The sequence below is a fragment of the Crotalus tigris genome, unplaced genomic scaffold, assembly GCF_016545835.1.
Source record: "Crotalus tigris isolate CLP2741 ecotype Arizona unplaced genomic scaffold, ASM1654583v1 scf7180000017890.1996003, whole genome shotgun sequence".
NCBI lineage: Eukaryota > Metazoa > Chordata > Lepidosauria > Squamata > Viperidae > Crotalus > Crotalus tigris.
Genome location: NW_024096707.1, coordinates 1,905,251 through 1,919,318, shown reverse-complemented (window position 1 = coordinate 1,919,318; position 14,068 = coordinate 1,905,251). Strand labels below are relative to the sequence as shown.

General features: G+C 36.4%; 1 protein-coding gene across 31 annotated transcripts in view; it reads left to right on the top strand.

Annotated features, from left to right (window-relative positions):
* The window catches only part of SVIL (supervillin), a 118,706-nt gene that overhangs the window by 54,530 nt on the left and 50,108 nt on the right, over nt 1-14,068 (top strand). For 16 of the 31 annotated variants that reach the window (XM_039344121.1, XM_039344124.1, XM_039344127.1 and 13 more), the window contains 8 exons: nt 100-760; nt 4,982-5,065; nt 7,167-8,042; nt 8,466-8,636; nt 9,264-9,298; nt 12,304-12,365; nt 12,578-12,717; nt 13,369-13,464. In XM_039344121.1, coding sequence (XP_039200055.1) covers nt 100-760; nt 4,982-5,065; nt 7,167-8,042; nt 8,466-8,636; nt 9,264-9,298; nt 12,304-12,365; nt 12,578-12,717; nt 13,369-13,464 — 2,125 coding nt within the window. The remainder of the gene's footprint in view (nt 1-99; nt 761-4,981; nt 5,066-7,166; nt 8,043-8,465; nt 8,637-9,263; nt 9,299-12,303; nt 12,366-12,577; nt 12,718-13,368; nt 13,465-14,068) is intronic. The other 15 variants (XM_039344115.1, XM_039344137.1, XM_039344138.1 and 12 more) reach the window with 11 other exon arrangements.

Genomic DNA, 14,068 nt, shown 5'->3' with positions numbered 1-14,068 from the left:
TTAAATTCAAATCATTATTTGGATACTTCAAAGTCCAACATAAACTCTATGCTGAACATAGGGCCTCTGATACATCTGATTCTTTTTGTGTTGTTATAGGAAGATCAAATGAAAAGGAATTTTCAGACTCTCTACTAGAAAATCAGCCTAGATCCAGGCATCAAGCAGAATCCACCGCAGGAAAAACAAAACCCCCTTCTTACAGCCCCTTAGTCATGGATCCCCAAGGACTTGAATCCAAAGCTGAGAGGATAGCTAGGTACAAGGCAGAAAGACGTCGACAACTGGCTGAAAAGTATGGACTCTCCATCGATTCAGATGTGGATTCAGAATATTTATCCAAATACACAAGGGCAAAGAAAGACCAAGATGTGTCTGAGAAGAAAGTATTGAAAAGTGGGAAAAAAGAGGATGAAGGTAAAGATCACACTTTTCCATATTCATTGAGATTTGAGAATAAGGAGCTGAGGAATACTACTTCTGAGTCAAAGGAGTTTCCTGGGCATGATGACAAAGAGAGTTCTCCGGAAAGAGAAAAACTTCATTTGAATGAAGACAGCGAACGAAAAGCCCCTGAATCTAGCTTGAGCAAATACAATATGCCCTCTGCATCAGAGAATTCCACAGGTTTCTCACTTCCGGGCTATGACTTTTCCGTAAATGAAGTGCCAAGTTTACCAAAACAAACTCAAAGTGTTTCCCTTTCCTCACCAAAGCTAGGAACATCACTAAGTCCTTCCCTGAATGACCCCAAATTAAGGTAAGTCTGCTATTACTGCCGTTGTTCACTGAGCAGCTTAGATATATATGATCCTATCCATATATTGTGCACTCAGATTTAATATTAGAGGTATAATAATACTTGGAAATAAGTCATATTTTATTTAAATTACTAACAATATAGAAATAGGAAAGGAGAATGCTTCTAAAATGAGTTTTGAAAAAGAAATTAAAGCAATGATACAGATGAAATGTTATGATTGAAAAGCTCCCTGAAGCATTGTAGAGAATGCTTGAAAATCTACTGAAGAAGAAGAAAAATATGTATGTATTCTTCTTTGTATTTCTATTAAGAAGGTGAAAAAAAAGCATAAATATTAGCAGACCCAATCTTGGGTTATGCAACAGAGACTATCTCCTGTTTTTTAAAGCCTTGTTGAGAATGAAAAGAATTTGAAAAAATCAAATTAACACTTCAAAACATGACAACAGCAGTGGATAGTCTCAACCAATAGGGAAAGTTCACTGGAAGTTATTGTTTAAGAATATCTGAAGGGTCAGTTTTTCTTCTCTGTATTGTATATTATACATGGGAAATGCATGTTTCATTCTTTAATAACCATTTACAAAAGTGTTCTTAAGTGTTTTGTTTTGAGGTAAGAAAGTAATCTATCCTGGAAGATTTGAATAATAACTCTATCACAGGGGATTAAAATATTTTAATAGTGCTGAGATTTATTAAAACCACTCATAATAGAATTAGTAAATGACAGTACAGGTAGTTCTTGACTTAACTGAGCCCTAAATTGTGGTTGTAAGTCATTCCAGCTATTAAGCCGGTCATCATGTGATTATGCTTGATTTCACAACATTTTTTGCAGTAGTCATTAAGCGAATACAGCATATGTTAAACAAATCCATTATTTGTAATGGCTATTTTTTACCAGAAACTAGAAGTAAACACCAGTCCCATTACTATGGGACATTGCAAATGGCCATAAATGCAAGCGAATTGCCATGTGCTCAAAATGCCAATCATGGGACTGCCGGGGGGGGGCAACTTTTACAATGTTAAATCCAGGTCATAAATATGCTTTTTAGTGTCCAATAAAGTTTCAAACTGTTGCTAAGCAGCCAGTCATAAGTCACATTTACTAACTATATAATTATGGCCATATCAAACATTCAAGACATACGAAGGTCTGTATCAGTAATGACATTTCATAGAGCAACAGACAGAAATCAAGATCAGGCGAAGGGTTTCCAGATAGTAGGCCAAGACTTAAGATTTAAGAAGCAAAAGGTACAAGATTGATTCAGGAAAACAATTGGTCCAGTTCTATGTGGCTGTCAGGCCAGGAAAAAGATTTATGATAAATGGACTCAGCCTACATCTGAACTCAGCCAGCTTTGGTCAATCCTGATTGTATAAACTGGATTGCACAGCACAGTACACTCCCAAATACATCTTCCTTCCTGAGAAGTTGAAATTAGGGGGGGGGGACTTCAACACTATTTCAGTAAAACAAATAACTTTTGGAATAACCTTTGGAGTTTATCATGATTTTTGAATTTTGATTCAATACATTGTTTCCTTTCTAAGATAATCAGTTGGAGAAGCACTACTTTACAGTGCTTAACATCCACTTCTCCATATAAGTGGTTTGGATTCATTGTATTCAGCAAGGGTTTTAAACTGGCTGCAGCAGACATTATCTTTTTATTACTTTATGGTCCTTTAATATAAATTCTGTAAAGTACATTTAAACAACTTTATCATCACTTTTATTATGCTTTCAGAGATAAAGCAAAAGTGCTAGTTCTTAAAACTGTCAGTTATTTTGGATATGCTTCTACTATTCAATTAATCAAAAATTCTAAACCAATTATCAAGAAAATAAAGCTCTAACCATAGATTTTGATCTATACAGATGACAGTTACTGCCTTTTTCAATGATGCCCTCCATGAATTCACTTCTGTTCTATAAAATTGCCCATAGTCTCGGTAGAATTTTATATCTGATCTGAAGAAATCGTTCCTAATTGCATTTTCCCCCATTTCTTTGCCCAGTGTTTCATTATCTTCAGTTTAAAACAGCGGCCCCCAACCTTTTGGGCACTAAAGGACTGGTTCTGTGGAAAGAGGGTTTTCCACGGACCGGAGGGGGTGTGGTTTTGTATGCTGCCAGCAGCCTGCCAATAGGGCTTCGCTTGTTTGCACGGCCCAGTTTCTGATGCCCAGTGCCACAGACTGGGGGTTGGGGACTCCTGGTTTAAAGTATTTGTAAAGCAAATTTTCCCAACATGTTCCTTTTATATGTTTTGACTACACGTCTCATAATTCCAAGACCAAATACCCAGGAATACATCAAATACATCTGGAGTATACCTTATTTGGAAACAATTGGATCAAATTTACCTATCCACAAAGAAGATATGGGCTAAGAAGAGCACATTGGGAACTCTGTTCCTCTTTTTTGTTACCACTTCAGTCTTGTAATTCAGCATTAGCATTTTACCAATTTTGTAATTTGAAAAAGTGTAGCTTCTAGATGGCTTCAAAAGCTAACAAAACTTAGTAAGACTATGCAGTGTCTGGATTTGAAGAAGAAAAGATAATTTGATGTGTGCATTGGTATATGTATGTTGCATCTTTGACAATTCCTAAAAAACATACACTATAAAATAGTGCTGATGAATGCACCCCAAATTTCATCTTCACTTTTGTATTCTAATCACTACACAAGTATTACTTACTTTCACCAATGTCATCCAAGAAAAAAGTAGTTGCTATGAGAAGCTGGCCTAAAACAGCTATTCTATAAATCTTATTAATAAGAATTGAGTGTGTGAATTGTTATTAAAAATGTAGTTTTGTTTCAGTATCAAGAATATGAATATATATGTGTGTGTGTGTGTGTGTGTGTGTTTTCTGAGGTTTTCGCGGGTGTTTGTATGTAGGTCTTTGGTTATTTGGGTTTTCTCCCGCGTAAAATTGGAAATGTGGGTTTGGGTTTGCTTTTTACCCACACCGATGATGAGGCACGACCACAAACCAGAAACCGGACCACAGATGCATCATTAGCCACTTTAAACCTCTCCAACCCATACAGAAAGCAAACTGACACCCACCATGAAGATGAGGCATGATCACAAACGCAAAGCCAAACAATAGTAATGCAGCTCACTATCTCAAATACCCCTGCAACTCAGACTAACCTGAGCACAACAAAGCCCCCACCCAAACAGAACACTCTCCTAGCCAATCAAAGCACAGCCAACCCCCCATCCAATCAGAGCACAGCCAAGCCCCTAACCAATCAGAACACACCTCTACCCAATCAGAACACAGCCAAGCTCCCACCCAATCAGTTCATACTCCCACTGGCAGTTAAAAGGAAGAAACAGCTACAACCACCCATTGCTTCTAGGAGCACGAAGCTGAAAACACCAGCCTGAAGATGACGAATGAGACTTCGTCGAAACGTCGCCAAGACACTTCCAATTTTACACGGGAGAAAACCCGAATAACCAAAGACCTACATATATATACATATACATATACATATACATACATACATACATACATACATACATACATACATATATAGTTTCAGTTTTAAGGAATGACAACAATGGGGCAATCTTACGGATATCTATCTACTTAGAAGTAAATCCCATAAATAAAATTTATTTTCATTTAAATGTATATATTTATTTATTACAATTTAGGTATGTGGGGAAGTAAATAATATTCTTGCATCATAGTTTTTTCAGGTGCAGGATATTTAAAAGCTTTGAAAATTATGTGTTTTAAATAAAATATATATTAAAAAATAAATACTTTTTCTAATAAAAGATTCAGTCTAACTAATAATATGAGATATTATAAGAAAATGCTTAAATTTTAATTGTCTTATATCTTGATATTTAGAATTCCATTCCCCTTTTAACTCAATGTATCATTTGTTAATTTAGTATTAAGTATTACCTTATTTTTTCATTATTTCTTATTTAGATTAAACATGTAACATATTTAGAAAAATATTTCTTTGTGCACACTTCCATATTATGGTCTTGTGTCAGTAGAAGTATCTTTTGTAGATGGATCCCTAGTTATATTCACATACAGCTATTCTTAAGTTGAAAGCTGAAATCTTACCATGATTTACCAGTCAGGTTTAACTAGGGTCAATAGAGGAGTTGAGTGTACATGTTTTGGATATTATCTGAACATTTTCTGAAGTTCTATTTTCTGTAGTAGTACAGGGAAAACAAAAGCCGATTGGTTTCTTCAGAAAGATTCAGATGGGGACACAACTTCACTGATCAACTGGCCCTCCAGGTATTCTACCATGTAGATGTGTGGTGTAAATAATAACTTGACTGTAATCTTTCCCTCTTTTTTCATTCATCCATGATCATTTTAACAAATGTCATTAATATCTATTGATGGCGTGGAATCATAAAACATAAAACACTGTTTCTAGTTAATGGACCATTTTGGTGCACAGTGTTCCCTTAGAAAATCCTGCTCACTCACAATTAATTGATGATTTGTTAATAGAAATTGCTCCACAGCTATAGATATAGTGGAACTGTCTAAATTTAAGCTTTCTTTTCACAGTTTTATGTCATTAACTTACTTCTTTGCCTTGCATTCAGTAACACAACAGAATAACAGCCTGTAAAAAGTTGCAAGTACTAAACGCAGAAATGTTTCCATACTGGGTTGTTTCCCATAATATTTAATTCAGTAGCTTTTTTTAGAATTATGAAAATCTTCACGTTTACATATAGATGAAATATCCTCAGTGAAGGAGCCTTCACTGAGTAACAAATGCTAGCACATGGCTAGCTTTAATAAGCATATGACAAATTCACTTTGTTTAAGGATTTCAGACTCTTAATCACAATATTGATATATTACTTCCAGAAACATGAGCTGTATTTTTTTCAGTAGCACAAGATTAAGAGAGCCAGTTTGGAATAGTGGTTAAGACACCAGGCTAATAACCAGGAGTTTGTGAGTTCTAGTCCTACTGAGGTAGAAAGCCAGCTAGATAGAAAGCCAGTTAGTTACTTTCTCTCAGCTCTAGAAGAAGAAAAAAATGGCAAATGAGTTCAAAATCTTGCCAAAAAACTGCAGAGAGTTGTCCAGGTAGTTTCTAGGGGTCAAAACTAACTTGCAGACAGCTCCTCCCAAAAAAGAGGACACAAGATTGGGAGACTGAATAGGACAGGGCCAGTTGCAGGCGTCTAGGCTGCAATTTTGATAATACCGTAGAATTTTTAAATACATATGCAGTATAATATACAGTGTGCAGTACCTTATTTTTTCTGTTTCATGATTATTGCATATTTTGCAGAACATGTCTTTCATAAATAACACATTTATATATATTGAAAATATAATAGTTATATGTGCATACCAAAATTTAAGGTTCTCTTTCCTCTCTGTTCAGAAACTTGGCATTGTTTATATTTGAAGCAATTAGCTCTAATTATACATACGTTGTCCATAATTTTAGAATTATAGATTCTTATCAGGAAATCTATTAAGCTCCAATTAGGTGCTAAATTGCGTGCCAACACCTCTGTATGTTCACCGAGTTCCTTTCCCAACAGATTCTACTTGTTTTATATTCTTTTAATTAAAAGTAATAAATGGAAAGTTGACGAGTATATTTCCAACAATGCTTCAAAGCATTGGGTGTGATGACTAGGTTTCCCAAGATACTATTTGCCAGAAATGGTGGTTGACTGTGCCCACGGCTTCATTAGAATGTGTTCATACTTGCTAAGAGAAAAAAGAGACAATAAGATGAAATGGGAGAGGGAAATTCTAGGAGGTTTCAAAAATTTATAAGAAATATTTTTACCAGCTTGCCTCCTCATAAACAAGTGTTCTGTGTTTGGATACACTTCCCACAGCAGATATTTTATAAAAGTGCATATGACAAGCAGTCAAAAGTGCATGTATTTCCATTGTTCTGGAAGAATCTTGGAGTTTTTTCTACTGCAAACATTAGAAAGTGGCATGTTCAACATATTTGAGAACAAATGGCCTAGTTATGTGTTTCAGGGATGTAGATAGCTAGACTATACATTTAACTATTCTTAATTCGGCCATATTGGGCTCTGTATCCACCCTAGCAAATAAACACTGTAGACCATAAAAGTTAAAAACACCTTGTTTAGTGCATGAAAATAAAAAATAGATGGAGAAGTGGCTACACTGAAATCAGTGACCAGAATCATGACATGAGGGGAGTGAAATTGGCAACAAGTAGTTCATGGAAAGTTCTCTGCGAATTCCTGTTTTAACAATATCTAATACTTTAATGTTGCTGTCTCTTCCCAAAGTTGGTGCATGTTTATTTCTCTCTTTCTCTTTTTCTCAGTTACAGCTGAACCACTTTTTAATCCATTTTTCTTTCTTAAAGAGTAAAAGTTAGAGAGAAACTGGTGAAAGACGAAAGTGCTCGTGGAAGCCTTGAACTTCTCACAGACACTATGTCTCAAAGAAAATTTCTCCCAGTACCGGTTAATGTTGTGCCTCTTCAGTCAGAAACATCTGCTTTCCATAGGGTTGCCAGTAAACCATTTGATTTAGCCTGCCAACCAGCTCATGGCTATGTTCAGCCTGCTGGAATTGCTCATACAGCCCAATTGGTGGCACCTGAAGAACCGGAAAGAAATCCCACTAACAGGATTCCCATACAGGCCAATGCCAGCTTCATAACTAGATTCCCACCAGATGCTATGATGGACAATGAGAAATGTCCCTTGATTAAGAAATATGGATCATCCAAGCTTGATTATTCTGGATTGGAGGCTGAGAAGGAAAGACAAGCAGTTCGACCTTCGGAGTTGCACAGGCAAATGAAGAGTAGAGAGGCCTACTGTGGAGAAGATGGATTGAAGAAGGATTCAATTGTGAAGCTAAAGTCTGTGAAAGTTGAGAAGGATCTAAAGAGCTTTAAGGAGTGGATGCCTGAACCTAAGATGAAGATTCATGAGAATGTTGAGAAAACCGAAAAGGTTATGTATCTTCGAAGTGCTAGAGGGAGTATTCAGGCCCCTGAAGAAATTACTGTGAAACCTAAATTCCTTACACGCTCCCTATCTGATCACACTGGATCTCCTAAACTAGAAGTTTTCAAAAGTAAACAGCATGTTGCAAAGAACATCATGCAGTTTCAAAGCATTGAAGGAAAGATCCCCAATGGTGAGATTTCTGTGGTTGATACAAAAGTCTCTGTGGCCCAACTCCGTAATGCCTTTTTGGAAACTGCTAATGCCAAGAAGAAACCTGAACTGTAGGTGACATTTTCTGGTTATTATTGTTATTACTACTGCTACTATTTAACTGATGTGAACACTTGCACGTCCTTGGCATAAACGGCACTCAAAACTCAACATCAGTTGCATTCTGCAGCACTTCAAATACCCGGTGTAATTTCCATCTAGTATGTTTGACACAGTGTTGGCCTTCATCTTCTTGTTCATACATGCTTCTGCTTGCTTAGTGCAAGTTCTGATGTTGGGTGGCTGGAATGGAATGACTTTGTACTTTTTCTGTGCATGGTTTTTCTGGAAGCATGCAGAGTGAGCAATAATGGACTGATTTAATGGGACACTTACATTTGACCTTCATCTTTCTCTTTTTTCATTCTTCTTCTCTCCCTGTTCGTCCTAATTCTTTGTTGTTCCCTCTCTCCACTTTCTGCTGTGTTAAAAAGTGGGTCTCAGTGTGAGATGCAAACATCAGGTACTGATTTGTCGAGCAGTGCTCAAAGCGAAAAAAGGTCACGAAAGCCAAGGCGGTATTTTTCTCCTGAGGAAAATAGAAAGACTTCTGAGAGATTTAGGACTCAACCCATAACTTCAGCAGAGCGAAAGGAAACAGATCGGTACGCATTTGTACAGCTGAGATCACTGAATAATAGTCTATATATTGCACGTTATATTAGTAAAATAAACTAGACTCTTCAAGATCTTTTAGGATTTCTTTCTGGGTTTTTTAAATGAAAGTTAAACATTATTCAGCCAGACTAATAATGCAGTTGGAGGTGGCTGATTTGGAGGGAGTGTTTTTATTATACACATACATACATATGCACACACATGTACACAACTACATTCTATTCCATATTAGGTACAGGAAACAGGTTATCTTTAAAAGTTCAGCATGCATTCTAAGGTAAAAATAGATTCAATCTATAATGTTTTAAGCAATTATTTAAAAAATCTGACATCAGTGCTAGTTATAATCATCGGGGAATATTTTAAAGTGTTTCAATATTTTATTATTTATTTAATGAATTATCTGATTTCATTCTCCTTCATGCAACTTACACCTGGCTGGAATTGCTTGCGATCCTGCTTTCAGGTTATTTGCAAACAAAAGATTATTGCAAACTGAAACACTATCTTATTTGTGGTTTCTCCTGTCCTCCTTGACTTCAAGTGAAATTTTTTTTTCCTTTGTAAAAAGAAAGACCATTGATTTATCTTTTTCCTTTGTGCAATTTCCATAGGTCCACTTTTAATCCAGAAATGCCATCTCCTGAAGGTAAGAATTTTTTTTACCTATACTTTTTTGTGGCTATTTTCATTTTGCTTTATTTTTATTTATTACGCTTATATTCCAGTGTAATATGGCAACTCTTCATGGCTAGCATAATATAAAAACAGTTTAACATCCATAGTAAGTTAAAAATGAATTAGACCAAAATGCATCATAAAACAAATAAGAGTAAGGCAATATAACAAACAATAAAATAAAAGTTCATTAATTGAATTAAAAGCTCTTTGTAACATCCTGCTAAAAACTATGAGAAAGGATCCAGTCTGATGCCAAAGCATCATCCCTGCATTCCAAAGCATCTCCTGCAGCCCCTCTCACTTCCTGGAAGGGGGAATTATAGAGTTTTATCATTGAAGATCTATCAAATAGTCCAGTTTAAGGTGGAATAGATGGTCCTACAGGTACCCAACTCAACACCAGCATATTAAATCACATCTGGAAGCCAATGAGTAGTCAGCTGAGAATCCTTAGCATAAGATATCACAGGCTTCAGAAAGCCACCACGTTCTTAATAATCTTTAAAGGAAGGTTTATATAGAGTACATTACACTAATCTAACAGGTGGTAATGAAGGCATGAATTACTGTAGCCAGATCCTCCAGCACCAGGGAAGCTGCAAATGGCACACCAGCCAAAAGTGAACCAAAGTCCCTCTAGCCATTCTGTTGAGAAGCCATAATTCCAGAGGCAACGCTTGCTTAGCCACTGAGATAACACTGATATCAGTAGCCATCTTATTACACTTCTATTCTATTGAATAAGTGAAGGAAACAATTTGCAGGATGGGAATGATGTATCCAACACAGAGGTCATCTGACAGTTTGGAGTGTGGTACTATTATTATTATGTTGGTCTATCCAACTTTATCTCATCACCCCAACAATATAAAGATGCTGTCAATGTCTTTTCCAGGTAGCTGGAGACTATGACAATCTGGGTGTAAGAGAATTGGCTGAAGATAAACTTCAGGTGGTGAACAGTTTGGAATGTAAAAGACTGTTCTCATTTCTGTCTTTCTTGAGTTCACCTTCAGCCAGTTCTCTTACATCCAGACTGTCATAGCCTCCAGCCACCTGGAGAAGACATTGACAGCATCTTTATATTGTTGGGGTGATGAGATAAAGTTGGATAGACCAACATAATAATGATACCACACTCCAAACTATTGGAAGACCTTTCCTGTATTGGATACATGAACCGCGTCCTGCAAATTGCTTCCTTCACTCTTCAACAGCAGAATAGAAGTTGTAACTATTATATATGTATTTTGTGTGTATATATGCTTATTTGTGTGTTTCATATCTTTCTCTCTCCCTGCTTTTGTTTGCCTTTTATCCTGTTTTTTTCCCAGTTCACTGTTTTAATGTTTGCTGATACTTAATAAATAAACATCAGGCTGGTTTTGCTAGGTGGACTGAGTGGCATGTTTTCCTAGTCTCATCTGAATTTAGAAATTAACTGGCAATTAATCTGAACATTACACAAACATCCTCTTGGCTCCATATGGATGTTAAAGAGTGGGAAAGGGGATTCACCCAACCAATACCACATAAGATATGATGAAACATAAGGATAATATATTCAACACCATGAGGGCAGTTAGTGACGTTCTGGTCAACTAGGTAAAAGGTAACGATTTCCCCTGTCCAGTCATGTCTGATTGTAGTGGGCAGTGCTCATCTCCGTTTCTTAGCCAAGGGAACCAGCGTTGTCCGAAGACACTTCAGTGGTCATATGGCCAGCATGACTACGCTGAGGTACACAGAACCCTATTACTTACCACTGAAATGATACTTATTTATTTACTTGTATTTGCATGCTTTCAAATTGCTAGATTACAGGAGCCGGGGAAACACAGGTGCTTACCCCATCACATAGTGCTTGGGTCTCAATCTGCCAAATTTTCAGTTGACAAGCGGAGAGTAAATGTTTCAAAAAACACCTGTTCTGAAAGCAAAGAGAAAGAAGACAGACTAATTTTCAAAGAGGGATATTTTGACATTAGAGAACTATGTAAGAGACAGTGCTTTTATGCTATAGCCATCAAGAAATACATTCTTCTTTTAACTTTCAAGAGCAAGTCAGGCAAGCCAGGTCTTGCTTCTTTGTTGATGTGATAAGACAATTTTTGGAACTAAAATAAAGGATACATCAGAGAAGTCAGGGTCTAAGGGCTAATGAATAAATCAAACAGCAATTCTAAAGGTCACATCTGGTCTCAACTTGTGCAAACTTGCTGCAAATGCAGATTGCCCTAGATGCTATCAATTTTTGGAATTGATAAAAAAGGTAACATGAAAAAATCCTGACTGCTGCTGTTTTAAATGCTTTGCCTCTGGGGACATCAGGTAATAAACTTCAATAAAACTTAAAGATCTGTTGGAAGATAGAGGTATCAGGCAGAAAAAGGATTATGTTGAAGCATCGCCTGTTTATCAGCCCCGCAGTATCTCTTGTTCCTGAACTAACTGGAGTACACTTTAGGACGGTGTGGTTATGCTCAGGTGTTCATGGCCTCTGTGTCAGCCCTACAAGGTAAACCCAGATGAAGACACTTATTCTATAGGGAGATTGGAACTCTATTTAAATAAATTGTAGTACAGAATATTGCAAGTCTGCCTATGTTTTCTCTGTTGTAGTCTGAGGATTTAGGAGAGACAGTCTGAACCTTTTTTTCAGTATTTTTCCACCTGCTTGAACTTAACATAGATTGTCCTAACAATTTCTTCAATGTCATCTCCATGACTCCATACATTCTGTAGTACCCATGGGTTTTCAGCTGGTATCCATGCCATTCTTACATCAAGGAACCAAATGGATGGAGTTTCTTGTAATTGCTGGTCATCACTATAATAATTCTTTGTCACAGAGTGATGATTACTTGATTACAATATAGGCCCTTGAAACTCAGGGCCTATATTGTATGCAGGAGTTGTGGGGAGCAATTTAGATTATCTGTTCTAGAGCCTAATACACCATTTTTTCTGTAGATGAAGAGAAATTAGATGAAAGAGCTAAGCTGAGCGTTGCTGCAAAGAGGTTGCTTTTCAGAGTAAGTATTTTGTTTTTCTGAGAAGATCTAAATTTCTCACTACTTAAGTTTAAAGTGACATTGTGTGAGTATAAACTCTCATAATGCACTAAAGTTTAAAGTGACATTGTGTGAGTATAAACTCTCATAATGCACTAAAGATTTCTTCTCTACAAATGTATTGATCTAAGACCCAAGACCTCCTTTTAAATTGACAATATATTTCATTTCAGGAAATGGAAAAATCACTTGATGATAAAAGTGTTCCAAAACCACATTCAAGAAATTCTGCTGTGGAGAGAAGATTAAGACGGATGCAAGACAGATCACACACGCAACCTGTTACAACGGAAGAGGTGGTCATTGCTGCTACGTAAGTCCTAGAAATATGTTAGCTAAAATATTTGCTTGGCTTGGCTAATTAGACAGTTGTGTTTCCATTCATGAAGTATTTATAGCTAGATAATTATGAAGGGGTTCTAGCAGAGGGGGAACAATTTTTGGAAAATTATGGTAATTTAAGGGGAACCACAATCAGTTTTTGGAGTCAGTCATTAAATCAGGACAAAGTATATGTATATTACAATTAATAAATCACAGATGATAACAGATATACTTGATATTACTTGGTGTTATAAATGAAATCAAATATATCACCTTCCTTGAAAAACTCTGCCAGTGTAATTTCATAATCCACCAGAAGAGCAGAAGCCTTCTAAACGCATGCACCCTCCTAATAATGAATACAGAATCCTGTGACTCTCCTTCAAATCTCTATGCTTTTGTAGACAAGATTTTATAAGTAACAGGAACATGAAAATCAGTTAAACTTTTTGGGAAACATTCCTGTGAACAGATAACTTGGCCTTGGAAATGCAATTTTATAAAACATTTATTGAACTTACTGAACTCTGGAAAAGCTATGTATATCATCTTGCATAGTGAAAACTATATGCTTTCCTTAATGCTGTTCTTTTCTCTTTCCTTGTAAATTTTTCCTCCCCTTGGCTATTTTTTTTTAAAGTGAATCTACCCCTGCCTCATGTACTGTGAATACCCACATTGTAGTGGCAAGAATACCTAATCCCACTATAGTTAAGAGCACTGTACATCCTACCAGGTACTAAGGGATGCAACTTGCATGTTACAGGGAATGCAAGTGTCATTGCTAGCAAATGCATCTGTAAAAGCAAGCGTACTATATGATTTGAAGACCTTTAAAGAATGGTTGTCTTTCTTATGAAAACCTTTCTTTGTCTACTGCAAAAGCAATCAAACATTTTTGCTTGTTGCACGCTTGATTCAAGAGTTTTTAGATTAGGTATCTGGTTTCTTTCTTTTTTGGAGGGGAGGGTCCCATTCTCAAACATAAAAGGGGGGGAAACGCATGGAAAAAATCAGATACACTCATGGACCTTCACTTTCCTGTCTCCAGTCTCTTAACAGTTAGAACGATTAATGGAAGGATGAGCAATTGCACCATCTATAGGTGTAAGCATAAATTACTCTTCTTATTTGGGTTGCCCTTCAGCTGCTTAATACTTGTAAAAAAAGAAACTGGAGAGGTGAAAAAAAAACAGAATTGAAAGATTAAAATACGATGAGAAGAATTTTCCTAAAGCCTAGTTGTTGACCATGCCAGATTGTAATTTTTAAATAGCAAAGATTGATTGATAGATTAACAAATATCTTTTTACCCACTAGATAGATCATTGTGGCTCATC